Here is a 17,437-nt window from a genome sequence, read left to right on the forward strand (position 1 = left end):
CTCCATCGGTAGTGGAAAAGGCCGACATCTAACAGACATGTACTCGATGCCTGGGGGGCCGTGTTTAGTAATCATGTTTCCACCGTTACACCAGGAGGAGACCAAGAACAGTTATTTAAGTTCGGTCAGGGGTCATGATCTGATATTTTATGAATCAACCGGCTGGAATCCAGCAGAACGTCTGCTGACTTTGGAATTTGGACTTGGAAGGTTTAAATATGAAGTGTATCCCCTATAAAATTTGTCTTGAAGAGGGGGGGGGGGGGGGGGGGGGGGGGGATCATTGATATAGTGCTGCTTCTTTTTTGGGCGGTTGCAAATATTTTTCTTCCACTTAGCTTTACAATAATATCACAGAATACAGCTTTATATGCGCAGCCATCTTCTGTCTCGCTCAATCTTTCTCTTATCTATTTTTCTGCCTCTCTATTTATACTCTTCTTAAAACGCATCTGTTTGCTGAAGCCTTTTTGCACGTCATGAGAGGTTGACTATTTTTAATATTTTAATCATTTTCATTTTTAACCATTTTAAACCATCTTGTTTGCCTATTGTAACTTGTTCTGTGTTTTATTTGTCTATTTTAATTTTACAGTTACTTTCACTTTGTTGACCTTTCTTGTAAAGTGCTTTATAAATACATCTGGCATGGTACGGAGTTTTTCGTGCACCCATCCTCAGAAATTGGGCTCGTTTTCAAAACGCAGATATGTTTACCGAGGCAGGTAAAAATATGTTGCGACTCTGAGCATTCTCATGTGGCGGGTGTGTGAATTTACCTGCGTGCGAACGCAGGTGACTCTGAGCTGAAAGTAAAGGAGCGACGACTAGCTTAGGAGAAACATTAAAGGCGTCTGCACACTTGGTGGTACTGGGCACCCAGCGTACACCTGTCAGTCTGTGGCACACACAGGTTGACGCTGCTGGTGCTTGTGAGTCGCGACTGCCTTGGAACAGTTCGATGTGAAGACTTCAGTTTATAGGGTGAGGTCGCGTTCATGCTTGTTAAATTGAGCTCTGTGCGTACCTGTCCACGGACTCGTGTCTGCGTTGTGGGAGCCAAGAGACAGAAATAACTCAGGATGCGGTTTAGAAAGGCTAACAATTTTTAGGAAAATTAACCGTGAACACGCACAGACTTATAATAATATACTACATGGCGTAACCTTCATGGGGGGCGGGGCAATTTTGTTAGCGGGGCATGGCCGCTAACAAAACTTTATTACGGTAGGGGAAACATATGTCCTAGTCTTATAAACCAATATGGCTGCTATATGCAGAAATGGTAGATATAGCTGTAGTAATAAACAGCTTAATCATTTATTTAACTAGTAGTAAACATAAGGCAGCACTTTTCAAACTAATCTTCTCATAACTGGGACACAAGATAGATTGACCTGTTGCCACAATTTAAGTTGAGTTAATAAGAAAAGTAAAAGAAATGCTTGGAAATATGACATATTGTTGCATCTTCTGTCTAATGTTAAGGTCTGACAAAGAGACTACTAGCTGTCTGCCCTCCATTCCCTCTCCATCCAAAGAAGAATTTCCACCAACGTTTTTTTAAAAACAGCATAAAGGGAAAACTCATCTTGTCCCATCCTTTTTCCATCTCCATATCTGAAAATGTGGCGAGCCCTTGGTGGTTAGGCTAAACGGTTGAATTTTGGATTGCTTCCTGGTGCGAGAAGCATAAAAAAAAAAACTAAGGTAACCACTTTAAGTGGAAAGCTTTATTACAACAGCAAACACTATATTTTACCAGCTGACAAGTTGTAGAAATGCATACTTCTATTTCCCATGTGAGCTGTTTTATGAACAGTCAGGAAAGTTCACCTCCTGAAAGTCATTTCAGCCAAAAAGGGTGAATACCAGCCAAGGCATTTAAAAATTCAACAGAACACAATATTTACGTCTAAAATATACAGTAGTTCACCCAGAGGTGGACGCAACCTTACAATACACGCCAAAGAGAACTGAAAGATAAATTCATGACAAACTCACTGTAGAAAGATGAGTAATTGAATAAGATGTAAAGATAATCTGTATTTTAGTAGATCTGTCTGATCCAGTCTGTGCACATTTGTCATTTAGTTAGAGCACAGAGGAGTTCCAGCGAAGCAGTGGAAGAAATTGATTCACCATTAAGACCAAAGCAGAGATAATGGAAGTAAAGGCTGAGATTAAATCCTAACCCTGCCAACATCTCTCTCAAAGAAAGATCGGCCATCATCATTTAGTTTTAGGCTTATCCCTAACAAGCCTGTAATTATCAAAAGAGCTTATTAAAACATGGAGGAAAGGCATTTCAGTTTCACTAGAGCAGAAAAAAACAGTCAAAAAATAAATCTGTGATTCTTGAAGGTGTATTACATTGCCATTTATTTTTGGGGATGACTTGAGACAAGCACAGCGGTTGCAGGGGACAAGTCAACTCAAACCAGCTGTTGAGCAATCAAACGCTTCGCCTGTTAAAAATTTCCATAAAATCTAAAGAACTAAAAAGACTCCTGAAATTTTCAAAAACCTAGCAAAGTTTTAGAATTTGTAATCTGGAAGGTGTTGGACAAAAAAACACAGCTTTGGATTTTCATTGTTTTTGTTTTAGTTAGCATTCATTCACCTTGAAAATGTTGATATATTGATGCAATGATATATAACAAATAAAAAAAAGAAACTTAAATGTTTATATTATTATATTAATCTGCTCCCATCAAATCTGTTCAGGAATGGAGGGACATTCAGCAGAACTCTCTGAGCTGATTGGCCAAAGTAGCAGAGCACCCTATTTGGTGCATACAGATGGTGAAATTTACATCTCACAAACTCTTTGGTAAATAGGAGAGTTAGGATGAATTTGGCCATGCTCTTCAAAGGAATCCATGTGTGTTATGGCACATGTATTTTAAAATCCAGTCAGTAATTTATTATGTACATATTTAGCCTGAAGCAGCCTTTGGAAATTACCAGAGTTAGATTAGGACACTTCATTCTCCAGGGAATACCACACCACAACTACTGTGTTAGCAATACTAGCCACACTAACCCCTAACATAGCAAATCTCTACTATAAGATGCTCCAAAAAGTTTAATATGTCAACTCTGAAAACATTTTGCCTTTATTTTATAATGCAGGTGCATCTAAGTAAATTAGAATAGGCATTACAGGGAGGCTTGTCATCAGGTTAAACATACATTTTAAAAATAACCTTTAAAGCAGGTATTTAACACACTTCTCATTAAGCTCACGTCTGTATTAAAAATAGAACAGTACGATATTAGCAAATATTGAAATGGAGATAATATATGCCTTTTTTCTTTATCCCTCTTTGCTTCATCTGGGCTTTCATCACCCTCTATCCTTCAGGATTTTCAGCAAAGTCATTTGAGTTAAGTGCAAGAATCTGCTGCTGTGAGAATTTGTCCAACTGGCTAATTATTATATTAGGATAGAAACATTTTTTTATAACACCTTAAATATATTAGCCAACAATTATTACACTCAGAGTCCTTTGCAATAGGAACAATCCAAACACTGATATTGCAATGACAACATATTTGTGAAGTATTGTGCAGGCCTAATTTCATTTTTTTTCTAACAGAAAGAATTTAAATGTTGTGTTTTCACTCGCTGTTAAGTGGGAAATCATCATAATTGACAGAAACAAAAGCTTTATAACATCAGTTTGTGTGCAATTGATCTAAAATAAAGGTGTTGCACTCAGTGAATTGAGTTTCTGAAATAAATTAACTTTAGAATAATATTCCATTTTACTGAGCCCATTTGACTAACATAAATATAATTCCTGCTTATGGCATAAGTAAGGCTGTATAATACAAGGAAAACAAAACAGTGATTTGCATAGATAAACTGTCTCCACATGTGGAACTCAACAACAGGGGGAATAAAAATGTACTGAAAGAGATGTTTTAAATGGAGGTGATGGCATGCGTGCCAGACAAAACACAGACATTGAGGACACTTTGGACGAGCAAGAACAGTTTGAAACTGTCTTGTAGTGTTCGGGGTACCGAAAAATGATCATGAAAATGTAAACAAAGTTATCATGAGTGTCCTGAAAAACCACCGCAACATAGCAGTGCAACTTGATGATATCGATAGGACCCATCGCATTGGACCCAGGAACAACAAACTGGACAAGCCCGTTTATCTGGGTTATCGTCAGGTTTGCCCACTATAACCTCAGAGACAGAATTTACAGGGCGAAGAACAAACTGAAGGGGGAAACTCCTAAGATGCACATTGTGGAAAGTTTGACAGCTAAGCGGGCAAAACTATTGGACGTTTTGCGCAAAAAATACCAGGATAAACTTTCCGCCATCTGGACACAGGATGGGCGTCTTTATCTGCTCACTAATACAAACCAGCGGTATGTCTTCAAGAAGCTGTCGGATACCAAGAAGCTGCGCTTTCCCTGATCTTGCTCAAGTGACTACATTTGGAAAGTATAATTTTGGTTAATATGCCTAAACCCATGAGTAATTGTTTCACTGTATATGCGTCTGAACTAACTGCATGAAAGTTGATTTATCGATTCCCACATCTGTCGTGGTCTTTATCTGACTGCCTCCACATTATCTACTTAGAGTGTAATTGGAGGGTGCTGTCTATGTGTCTGTTTATCTCTCTGTCTACATATCTGCGTCTCTTTGTCCGTGTGTCTCTATCAAGTCTATTATTGACAACATAATCAGTAATATCCATAATAATAGTTCTATTCCAGGAGTAATTCTCGCAGATATTGCAGATAATTTTCCTGTCAATCTTCTTGCAGATTTTAAAACTAACAAAGACAAACCTCATACAAAAATTAAAACAAAGGTATTACCTAACAGCAATGTATGTAAATTGTCAGAGCAACTCAAAGAGAAATCTTAGAACTCAGTGTATGATTATAATGGTCCTGATGCGGTGTTTAATGCTTTAATTCAGGAATTATCCAGTTGTATTTACTTGTGCATACCAGAAAAAAATAAGAAGAAATTTAGACGATGAGAAAATCTGGCTTACAAAAGGAATTATATTATATAATATATAATAATTATATAAAGAAAAATATTTTGTACAAGATATACATCAAAGATCCAACCAAAGAAAACAAAAATATACACACGAAGTATAGAAAAATTAAATTGCAAGAGCAAAGTAACCACTACACTGAGCTTATCAAGGTTTTTCCTTGTGGCGATCAGAAGCAAAGCTGGAAAGTGCTCAACGAAGTCCTCAGCCGTCAGAAAACAAGTATCCTCCCTGACATAATATCCCAAAATTCTAACAATGTTTCTAGTGAATGCGACCTGGCCAATTGTTTTAATGATTATTTTAGCTCTATAGGTATTTATCCAAAAAATAAGCACCACCTACCAAAAGTAGTTAAATGGGAATTACCCCAACTCTTTCTTCCTTTCACCAACTTACAAATCAGAAGCAGCCAAAGTTATTGAGAGCATGAAAAGTTCCCATACAACAGAGGTGGATGGCATATGCAGTAAAATCCTAAAATGTATAATGAATTACATTGTAGATCCATTAGTACATTGCATAAATCTATCATTTCTGAACGGAGTGGTACCAAAAATTACTAAAATAGCTCAAATCATACCAATATTTAAATCCGGAGACAAAAATAATCTACAAAATGATCGTCCATTCTGCAGACATTCTCTAAAGCTTTGGGGGAAAACATTTTTATAAAAGACTTTACCAAAAAAGCATAATATACTCACCTTATCACAATATGGTTTTAGGAAGGATAGGACCACCTGTATGGCAATCCTGGATCTCATTGAAAAAATGAATGATGCTATTGATAAAGGAGAGTGTGGAATTGGCATTTTTCCTTTACTTATCAAAAGCGTTAGATACCACTGATTTTAATATTTTACTAGGCAAATTGGAGCATTTTGGTGTCAGGGACTCAGCACTCAGCTGGTTCAGAGGTTATTTAAATGAAAGGGAGCAATATGTGAACATAAATGATAACCTTTCAAATCATAAACCCATACAATGCGGGATACCTCAGGGGTCAGTTTTTGTCCCACTTCTTTTTATAATCTATACAAATGATTTCTCACATCCCTCTACTATTCTTCATAAAGTTATACTTGCAGATGACGGCAACTTATTCCTATCTCACAAACACCTGCAACACCTTCAAAACCTAGTAAATCATGAATTGCCAAGAGTTGAAACCTGGTTAAAATGTAAGAAATTGTTGTTAGACCGTAACAAAACAAAATGTATCACTTTCCACTCGTGCAGAAGTCAGAAAAGTCTGGAGAATGTTCATATCAATGTAAACAATAGTGTGATTGAACGAGTCAGATCAATCAAATTTCTTGGTACCCATATTGATGATTTTTTTTACATTTTAGTAAACATATTATTTACCTGATAAAGAATATAACCAAATACGTTGGACTATTCTTCAAGGTGAGGCATTTCTGACCTTATACAGGTCCCTATTTGAACCTCATCTAAACATTACTTGGTGTAATACCTACCCAAGCTACCTTCTAAAACTACAAAAGAAAGCTATACGAGCCATTTCCTGGAGCCAAGTATAACTGTTCAACTGACTCTCTCTTCTATAGGTATTGGCTTCTGAAACTCATTCAGTGCAATTTATTTCACAACACGTGCACTATGTACAACGTAATGTGTAGGCTCAATGTCAGACTCTGTCAGCTAATTACAATACTAAAGGGAAATTACTCCTAAAGGGTAAAAATGGGAAGTTAAAGTGTACTAGTTTTAGTGTGTCATGTAAGGGTCCACAGACTTGGAATCAATTAGCCAAAACATTAAAAAGTCCCTTGCCCGTTTCCAAAAATAAATTAGAATTACAGTTGCTTGAAAAGTATAATGAAACCAAATCCAGCTGACTGCTTATTTATGTCTATTAAAAAGCTCATATAGGTCTGCATATAATAATAATAATAATATTTTGATTATAATAATTATTTGTTTGAACTGTACGTGTGCTATATTTAAAAAAATACTGTACCCCATTCATAAGATATAGGCTGCTTCAAGGTTGTTCCAATTACAAAATGGATTTTGTAATTGTAAAAAATTTTGTACATTTTTTGAAAATTTCCAAACAGTACAGAATGTGTTACTGTCCTTTTATTATTTTGTAATAAATTAAACTGGTTATCTGGCTGTAGAAAAACAAACTTATTTATTGTTATTTATTTATTGTTGTTATTTTTTTTTACAAAATAGTATTTTTTTAATCTGTATAACCAACACTTGTTTAATATTGGAATAGAGGAGAGCTTCACAGATTTATAAACCAGATTAAGCTTGTACATTATTTTTTTATTACTTCAATATTATTCAGATGTTCACCTACAAAATCAGAATTCAGAGCCCGTTTAGATTTGCTAATGACAAGGCACTTTAAAATGGTTGCAAATGAACAGTTTTCCCTGCAGGAAATCCTAAAAAAAATTTAATTGAAACAGACTGATGAGGATTAGATGATTTTTTTTTTTGCATCCATTCCCAACATAAACCTCTGCGTATGATAAGGCTAAGTCCTGCTTTGGGGGAATACTTATCTGGCTTTTAATTTAATTAAACATGACATTAGGAAGTGTCAGAGTTTATCTGGGTCTTACGGGAACTCGGCGTGCCGTGGCGAAACACACTAAGCACCATCGCTCGACAGGATGTGCCTACCTGCACTCTATGTATGGATGTGTGAGTGAATCACTGTGAAGTTCAGAGGAAACAAACTCACCCCTGCTGCAAAACCCAAACTTCCATCCAGGATCCGCTTCTGAATAGGACAGACAAGAAAAGAGAACACACGCAAGTCAGATAAATCGATGTGCTGAAATCTTGACAGCATAAAAGCAACTATTCAGTTCACCTCTTTTTTTTTCGAGGCACCAGGCAGAAATAGCTAAATGTCTAAAGAGTCAAAATGTAAGTCTGCAAAAAGGCAACAACTTAGTGGCAAAACCACTCAGTCAGTCGTGTGATGCTGCGACACAATCTCAGCTATCTCAAATCAGACGGCGACGGTAGCTTCTGCAATTTCAGCTCAAAAGAGCTTAAAAGCAGAGAACATTGACCGAGAAAAGTATATACATTTCTTTTCCTTTTACAGGTAAAAGCAGAAAACAGAAAGCTTTTTGAAGGAGTGTAACTTTAAGAAAACCCACTGACCCTCACTGAATGTAAAATGTGGATGATGGCGTTTAGAAAGTCACAAACGTAAGAGTAATCCCAGTTGTGGATGGGTATCTCTTGCAATTAGTTCCGTTCTTTTTTGTGCAGACGGAAAAAAGAAAGTATGGTTTGGCTTTATCAGAATATCCTTATTTTAAGCACCCCAGATTCTGAACGTCAAGGAAAGTTAAAATTCCTAATAACAAAATGACGCAATATATTTTTCTTTTATATTCACCAGTTTTAATCAGCAGCTCTTTAGAAATATTGAAGGCTGTAAAGTAGGACACAGTGAAAAGTCTGGAACAGCAGGTTAATATAAAGGTTTTACTTACTGCTGCCCTTTTAAGGCATTAAAACTCAAGTTTAGTGACTTTACTGATTCAAATTGACTAAAATCTTTGGATCGGTGCATCTCTACTTTAAACAGTAAAAACGGTATAATCGTTTTTTTCCAATCCGATAAGATACCAACACCTGGGCTGAGCTTATTGGCTGATACTCCATACCGATTCCATACTGCCTGATGCGACTGAAGGCATCAGGCTTGATATAAACATTGTTTTAAATAAAAAGCTCCGTGTGTGCTTTAGCATGGTGCTTTAGGACGTGCTAATTTAAGTTTGTGGTGTTGAATTTACCAACTTTATCACCACATCGCAATTTTTACATTGCAGATATTGCATGTTGCAGTCAGAAGATCAAGTTTGAAATGTTTCCAAATAGCAGACTTGGCTCAGTCAGGTGCTTGCTACACGATGCTCTGTGCTTAGCTGCTGTGTGCGCTCTGTGTGATGACATAACCGGTGTAGCAAACATAAAACTGAAATGACTGTTACTGTATTGCTGTGTATGATATTAATAACAAAACAAAATGACGGGATCTGAATGCTGGATCGGCGTCGTTTATCCGATATCCGATCCAGGTATTGGATTGGTGCATCTCTAGTTTAAAAGCCCTTTAATAAAGTAGCAGAGAAATCTCTTAAGTGACCAGATTTGTGTGAGGCTGGCTCCTCTTATCTGTGTCGGCTCACATATATTTTTGTTTACACGACACTAAAGGAGTCCTGTCCGTTCCAGGTTATTAAGTTAATGCTTTTGTGAAAGCACATTTGGCAAGCTGAAAGGCAGTAGTGCCATATGTGTTGAGCAGCAGAGTGCAGCTCAGCTAACTAACGTTAGCTAAAGTTAGCTTGGTAGGTAATCCTCCTAAAACCTGGAAGCTCCTAGTGCCCCACTATTAATTTTCCATTCATGTCCGGACCATGGCGTTATTGTTTTATCTATTCGCACCTACTATACGAGTCAAACAATTATTATGTATTTTCTATTAACCCTTTGTGTGTCAGAAAGTATTTTTATATTACAGTTTATTTAATCAGTTACACGTTACAATTTCAATGCAAAAAACAGAACAAGAAATAAGTAAAATATTATTTAAAATTAATGTATTTGTCCTTGATTTGAGCAGGTAAGTAAGACTATTTGCCAATGGAGTAAGATTTCTGCACTTAAAATAGGAACAATTCATCTTCATCATCTTATTTCAAGAGCAGGTTATCTAAATATCTTATTTTAGGGGCCAAAATTCTCATTCCATTGGCAGATAATATTATTTACCTGCTCAAATCAAGGATAAATACACTAACTTTAAGAACATTTTACTTATTTTTAGATCTGTTTTTGCAGTATATATGCTCACAAATATGGCCACAGTTGTTCTTGATTTAAATGTGATCAGAAAAGTGTAAATACCTTAACAACAAAAGGGGTGAAAGGATTAGTTTGTGTGCATGTGTATGCATATATTAGGGGGACACTTGTATTCAGGTTGTCATCTTGGAAACATAGCTGTTTAAAGTGTTGACTCTTTTTTTTTTTTTTCAAATGACGGGATCAATCAGACTGTTCTGTGATGGTCTTAAACATCTAATTAAACAAGGCAGGAAAATAAATCAATGTGCAAATCTTAGTTTAAAAAAAGGGACAGAACATGCTAAAATAATTAGGCTCTCACGGCACAAAGAGGAATACGGTGAGTGTAAGACCGCCGCAAATCCGAGCGGCTAATTAATGGTTAAACAAAACTAGTGCATCAACTCAACACACAAACTTTAAATTTGAAGAAATTGGAAATTATAGCACAAATTTGAGACACCAATTAGAAAGCAAATTTGAACTGGCCTAATGGCAACAGGACTCATCCCTCTGACCTGCTAGTCACTTACAGTCCCATGTAAAGGCAGCGTAAAATAGCTCACACTCAGCCAGATTAGATGTAGCACATCTGTGGACATCAAGATCCTCAGTTGGCTTTAGGTCTGGACTTTGACTAGTCCATTCTAACACATGAATATGCCATGATCAGAACCCTTCTACTGCAGCTCTGGCTGGATGTGTGCAGCCATTGTCCTGCTGTAAGGTGAATCCAATCAAAAGTCTCCTGCAGCCTCCAACAAGTTTTCCAGGCTTGTCCTGTATATAGCTACACCCAGTCCCTGTTGAAGAACAGCATTCCTACAGCATGATGCTGCCACCCCCTTATGTTTTAACATGGGATGTTTAGAGTGATAGGCAGTGTTATCTTTCATGACACGCTTAGCGTTTTACACACAGGCCAAACAATCCCAAATTCCACTGGTTGCAGTGGAATGTATTTCGGGGGATATGAGCTATACAGGGTGAGTGCACATGTTACCAATGTCTTTGCGTACGCCACTGTTGTGTGCCAGCTGGTGTTGGCTTATCACAAAAAAATCGCAACGAAACACATTGATGTTTTATAGGCAATGTATATCATTTTTACGTTAACAGAACATTATTAACTATTGAACTACAGGGAGCCTCGGTGGACACTGCTTTGGAAACACGGTGAAAAAGGTACAAACCCCCCAACTGATCAGAGGATTTAGGCCAACATGAGCCCCACTGGTCAAATTTCCAGTGTCCGCTGGTAACAGAGGGCTTCTGTCTGACCATGCTGTAATAGAGAACTGACTGATGGAGTGTCCCATCAGTGGTTCTCCAGTTCCCCCATGGTAGCTCCCTAAAGGAACTCCCCTTTTTGATCACCGACCTTCATCATCCAGTCAATCTACAGAAGTGCATGAGAAAGGAGCATGCACTCAAGTTTTTGGTGAGTGTCTACACTCACATGATGTATTTAAGGCTTTTCTATTAAGTCCAATCAAAACAATCCAAAAACTGGTTGTGCTTTGTTCCTAAGCCTTAAAGGCTCTGCAAAGTTAAAAAGTAATCCAATTTAGGTGGACTAAACAGCTGAAAGGCTCAGGAATATCCTTTTGACTGCATATCTCTGTGTTCATTTGTGAAACTGGGCTGGAAGGTCTAAAACCTGCAAATTCATGGGAGGCAGGAGCTGCGTTTTCTCTGCAGCCTGTCTTTTCGTTCAACCACAAGTTGCTTGATCCAGTCTTAAGTAAATGTATGTGTGATAGTTTGTACTAAATGTCTTTCAACAGAACGGATAATGTGTAAAGCTAACTCTGCGTACCTGTCGGCTGGAGAAGACGAACACTAGGGCGGCTCCAGCAGCAGTCAGACCCCAGGTGAACAGGGTGCCGAGCAGGGCCTGGGTCACAGGGCTGTAGCCTTCCAGCATGATGTCCCACCTGGAAAAGCAGCACTCAAAGTTAATCTCTAAGCAATCTAGTGTTTTACTACGAAAAGGTGCCAAACAGTCTTTCATATGTAATTCTATAACTATTAAATTACAGTGCTGCGCTTTGCTGAAGTACTCATGTGTAATAGATTGCGCTAAATGCTCTCATTAAACTTTTACACATTTTGTTATATATTACATGCATTTTGTTAGAATTTTCTGTGACAGACCAACTCAAAGTAGTGCATAATTGTGTTCAAATTCTTATTAACTAAAATAATCTAAAACGTATGGCATGCATTTTAATTTTTTAGGAGCAAATACTTTGTAGAGCCACTTTTCCCCGCAGGCGTTTGACCCTCTAAATCCTTACACATTTAACAGACGTACACTTCTGACCATTGGTTCTATATAAAAAAAAAAGAGTGGTGCCCCATACTGTACAGAGCCTATAGACCTAAGATTGAATACAGGCTAGTAATTCCACATGAAAAAGATCAGGTCTGGACTTTGTCATTTAAGCTACCATTAACATGCTTTGATCTCAAACACACGTGTGATATCTAGCAACTTGTAGATGTGTCTATCAACAGCCCTGCATCTTGGAATAGGCTCATTAGCAGGACTGTAGAACCTGAGTGAAAGAGGTAATTCAGTCATTCAATTCATGTGTGTTGGACTTGGGACACATTAAAAAGTTGCAGGACATTGGCCCTTGAGGACTGTAATTTATAATTTAACTCTGATCTAAGCCATTTTATCGTAGCTCTGGTGGGATGTGAGGGCTGTGGTCCTGCTTAAATCTCATGGCCGGTTTTTCAGCCGATCGCGAACGGACGAGGCCGGAGCGGGACAAGATGGATTCTCATGTGTTAGTGAACGCACAAGTACCGCGCCAGAATTCGCACAATCATGCAGGCAAGGTTACATGATGCTGCCACCACCATGATTCCCATTCAGGATGCTGTGTTCCAAGTAATCTGCAATGTTAGCTTTCTGTCACACACAGTGTTAGCAGCACGCAGGCCACCAGGCCCGGTTTTGGTCTCATCTAACCTTCTTCCGCATCTTTGCTAGGTTGAAAAATGCCCAGACTGACAGAAACGAGTCTGCCATACATCAGCGTCACCTCTGACCACCGCCAGCAGGCAACGCGGCTGAAGAGTGAGACGGTCAGAGAGGGGAATCAAACCGGTACCCCGGCAGTTACAGGACAAACTCCCCAACTCTTGCACCACCATGAAAAAAGATGACAACGGAAATGAGGAGAAGAGGAAAAGCATCTGCCGCTGCGACTGTACAGGTCTTTTGTTTAGAGGTGTAATGTCTTCTGAGGTAACAAAGTTATAACTATTGAAGATAACCCGTGTTCTCTCGCTAACGCGTCAATGCCAGCGGAGACTCAACGAGGCAGCCAGGCGAACATGAGCGCAAAGCACATCATACCCAGGCGCACAAGAATACGAATAATTCAGAGAATACGACCTGAATCATTCTCTCATGAACTGATTAATATAGCCTATAAAGGCAACTGTGGTAAATAGAGGATAACTCATTTTACATGTCGCCCAACTGTAAGGGCATGTGTAGGAAAGAAAAAAATAATGATAACTTTTAAACCTGTGCAATGCTCCTTTACGCCCACTTCATGTTTATGAAGTCCATCACTAATAGTCAAGAGTCTCCCAAGTGAGCTGCTGATCTCTGCAGCTCCTCCAGAGTTATCAAGGGCTTTTTGTCTGCTTCTCTCATCAATGATCTCCTTGACAACAAGTCAGTTTATGTGGATTGTGATCTCTTGGTAAGTTTGCAGTTGTACCCTACTGTTCCTGTTTTCAATTGACTGATTGAACAATCTACTGGGAGATGCTCAGACTTCACCAGAGCTTTCTCCCTAACCTGTCTATGTTGTTCATGACGCTCTCTGTTCAGTAATGTTCTCTGACAAATCACTGAGGTCTAAAAGGAACAGTTGGATTTATAATGAGGTTTATTAAGACACACTACTTAGGGGATTTTTGACAGTAACAGGGTTTTATTTATCAGTTAATTGAGTCTATAACCAATCTCCATTCCCATTTCTATTAGCAAATAATATTTAAAATCATGTATATTTTCCTTCAGTGTTACAATTATGTGCCGTTTAGCTTTGGTTATCACTTAAAACCAAGTCAGAACACATGAATAGTTTTGCAAGGCAACTTTTATCCTGTTTATCTAACATAACCTTGCCTGCGAGGTGAATTCTCGCGTTATTTGTGCGTTCACAAACACACAAGAATCTTTTAGCGCTCCTGCTTCCACCGTTTGTGCCCGAACCAAAAACAGTTCAGGGCAATCACGTTGCAGTACTGAAGCTTAAGCCGGGACATACCAAACCAACATAAACATGGCAGCGCATGAGGACGAGTGTGTAGCTGCTGCTATCACAGCTGTTTGGTAAGAATCCACGGTTTCTTCTTTGATAGAACAGCAAGAAATGCCTTGACTAGCTTACCTTCTTGTGTATTCTTCTGTTTTTGATGACCGAGGATCATCAAGCTGGACAAAAAAACAACAAGGAAGGATCGGGAAACAAGACTAGTTGCACCTTTTAAATCAACATGCGTCTTGAAACCATCCTACTACCGACCCGGGATCCACCCTTTAGGATTGTTTCATCAAATTCTATAGCAAACAAGCGTCAAATTCTGTTTGCTCTGGATTAGAATATCCTAGCCTTCTCTATTTGCCTGTCTGACCACACCCACAGCGGATTGACTCAATGCTTTGCAGACATACATAAACACTGTCGCTTTAACAGGTACAACCACGACCAAATCATTAGCCAACGTTGCATCTGCATACTCTGTTCTGATAGATTAGATTGTTTCTGGAATACGGTGAGAACGCAATGATCAGCCAACTTCATGTCGAGGTAGTAATTTCATTAGTGCAGGTGCTAACAGGTTTATTTAAATGATTCATGAATGGAGAAGAGGGTGCTTTGGGATGCCGAAGGGAGCAGTGTGCAAAAGAAGCATGTTGCCACCAGGGCAGAGCTTGGTCAACAAAAGCAGCAGTTTGGCGTAATGGCATTTGCTCACATTTAGGCGCAAAATATCTTATTCTCCAGGATAGTGGACTTGCAGTTTTTTAATGATCCATGGATTTTCCAGAGGACAGCAATAAGGGAGTACCTCAAATATGAGAACACTACAATTTTGGGACCAGTAAATGGCACTGAGAACTTACGGTTCATTTTCAAGAAGCAAATAGATAACCAGAAGTTAGGACATGCTTGGGTCGCCGTCAGTTAAAATTTGGCCCAGAGGTTTACAGTAAAATTACAGAAATTGTGAAGAAGAAAGGTTAAAGTGTCTTCACAATATTTAAATCTATGTGCTGATATAAGCTTTTAAATCCTATTAAACACTGTTCTTCAGTATACTATGGACAATTGGTAGATGAAAAGAAAAAAAATCAACAATACTAAAACAGCAAAACTCAACATTGGTCATTCCAAAAACTTTGGGACTTACATGATTTATATTTGTTTTGTCTTCGCAAACCGTCTGACATGAAGAAATATATAGGGGAATTAAATAAAATTTAGTAATACTAAAGCATTTATTTAAATATGAAGTACAAAGGAATCTACAGGACTGGCTGGAAAGGCCAAGAGAAAAAAAAAAGGGAAATCTGGTCAAGAAGTTCCTACTAGTAAACTTAAAGCGCAAGAACCTTTGAATAATTATTATCCTTAATTTGTCTTATCAGACTCTGGGAGGAATTTTTTTATTTTATTTTTTTCCAGAACGATGAAGCATCTTCAATAATGAAATCCATTGTTCAAACATTCATTTAGACTTCAAACCCTAATCTACAGAATCAGGTGTGCTTCAGTGGCTGATAAGCCTCAGGCCAATTAAGTAATATCGGATATAGGAATTTTCTTTCGACATTTATCTAAGGTTTATGTACCATACACCTGTTAATCCCACCATGTTAAGAAATGGCTGTTATATTTTGAAATATTTCAGTAAAATCATTTCCTGTCCTGGAAACGTTGTAACAATGGTAGACATGTCTGATGACGCCAATTCGTTTTAGTTTTTGTGCTCGTAAACGTGTTGCTTCTGAAAGGAAAGGAACATCTCTTAGCTTTGCGCAGCCACATCTTTACTACACGGTTTCAGAAAACGTGCAAAAAGAATACTCGCCTCCCGGTAGCTGTAAAAGCTGCTTTTATAATGGCGTTAGGTGACAGCTGTCATTGTCACTTTGAAAGCCTCAAGGTATTTCTTTACTCATTCATTCCCTAAAGGTGCTCGGAGGACAGCTGTAATGTGGCTAAATACACACATCCTGCTTCTACAAAACAACACAGGCTCACCTTAGCCTGCTTCGATTCCTAAATGTTAACACATGCAGGCTGCTGGTTTCTCTGTATTTAACCAAGCTTGTTAAATGAAGTACCCGAACAACTTTAAATTCTTACTCCTACGGGACAATACTGGCGGCATTTTATACACAAACGTCATTTTTAATAACAACAAATAACGTTTTTCAGTTCGGCCGAGTTAAATTTCGAAGATTAATACGCTAATTGGTAGTTTTTTAACATTAAAGTCGGATATACTCACTGCAGACCTGTAGCTCTGTTGAGTCCTCTGTATTTACTTCCTGTTTCCTAGTACACGTGTCTATGACGGTTGAAGCCCCGCCCCCACTGGTAGCCCATTGGCCATTCTCTGACAGAGGGAGCTTTTAATGAATAAAACCAGGTAAAAACAACATAATTAACTCCTGATAGATTATTATTATTATTATTATTATTATTATTATTATTAATAATAATAATAATAATAATAATAATAATAATAATAATAATAATAATAATAATAATAATAATAATAATACATTTTATTTAATCAGGTTTCATCCATTGAGATCAAAATATCTTGTTTGCAAGAGAGACCTGGCCAAGAAGTGCAGCATACAATTAAAACAGAAAACAGTTACAAAGGCATTATCACATTAAACCTTGGCATCAAATATTACATTTATGAATATTATATATAAATTGCAATTGCAATATTGGTAAATGCATAATATCAACATCAGTTAAATTAAACCTAATTTGACTTGAATAAACTATTTCAAATCAAATTCCACTGAAAATGTCAAGATAAACTAGGATAAAACAAAATGCACCATGAACCCCTGAAGGCTCATTCACATGCATCAATAAACATTAGTAGAAATATTGAAGTGAAACAAACAAAAATGGAAACAAAATGAATGTGAGAAGCAAAGGCAATATACTTATTGGCCACATTATTTGGTGATCGTACCAGGTTGGACGACCTTCTGCCTTCAAAGCTACCTTAACTGATCCAAAATGGATGCAAGCACGTGTCAGTGTTTGTTTTAGGCTCTGCCTTCATTGTTTTAAAAGGGTTTTAAAGAGCCTTTTAAACTGATCTATCAGTACATTTTGTATTCATTATTAGAATATTCTTAATGTTTTATAAATCAGATCATATCACAAGTTTGAAGAGCTGAATCTGATGAGTTCAGGTAGCCTGTTCATGTAGGATTTAAAACATTGATCTACCTGTTGTCCC

The 17,437-nt window shown here is 37.8% G+C and overlaps 1 protein-coding gene across 3 annotated transcripts in view; it reads right to left on the reverse strand.

The window, feature by feature from the left end:
• The window catches only part of LOC105927380 (zinc transporter ZIP11), a 226,682-nt gene extending 210,129 nt beyond the window's left edge, over positions 1–16,553 (reverse strand). For 2 of the 3 annotated variants that reach the window (XM_021317295.2, XM_012864105.3), the window contains exons 1-3: positions 16,454–16,553; positions 11,721–11,838; positions 7,770–7,808 (exon numbers count right to left, since the gene is read on the reverse strand). In XM_021317295.2, the coding sequence (XP_021172970.2) occupies positions 7,770–7,808; positions 11,721–11,828 (147 nt within the window). In that variant the 5' untranslated portion in view covers positions 11,829–11,838; positions 16,454–16,553. Of the gene's footprint in view, positions 1–7,769; positions 7,809–11,720; positions 11,839–14,325; positions 14,345–16,453 lie in introns of those variants that run through there. The other variant, XM_036142519.1, reaches the window with a different exon arrangement.
• Between the last annotated feature and the right edge of the window lie 884 nt (positions 16,554–17,437).

The sequence above is a fragment of the Fundulus heteroclitus genome, chromosome 10 (assembly GCF_011125445.2).
Source record: "Fundulus heteroclitus isolate FHET01 chromosome 10, MU-UCD_Fhet_4.1, whole genome shotgun sequence".
NCBI lineage: Eukaryota > Metazoa > Chordata > Actinopteri > Cyprinodontiformes > Fundulidae > Fundulus > Fundulus heteroclitus.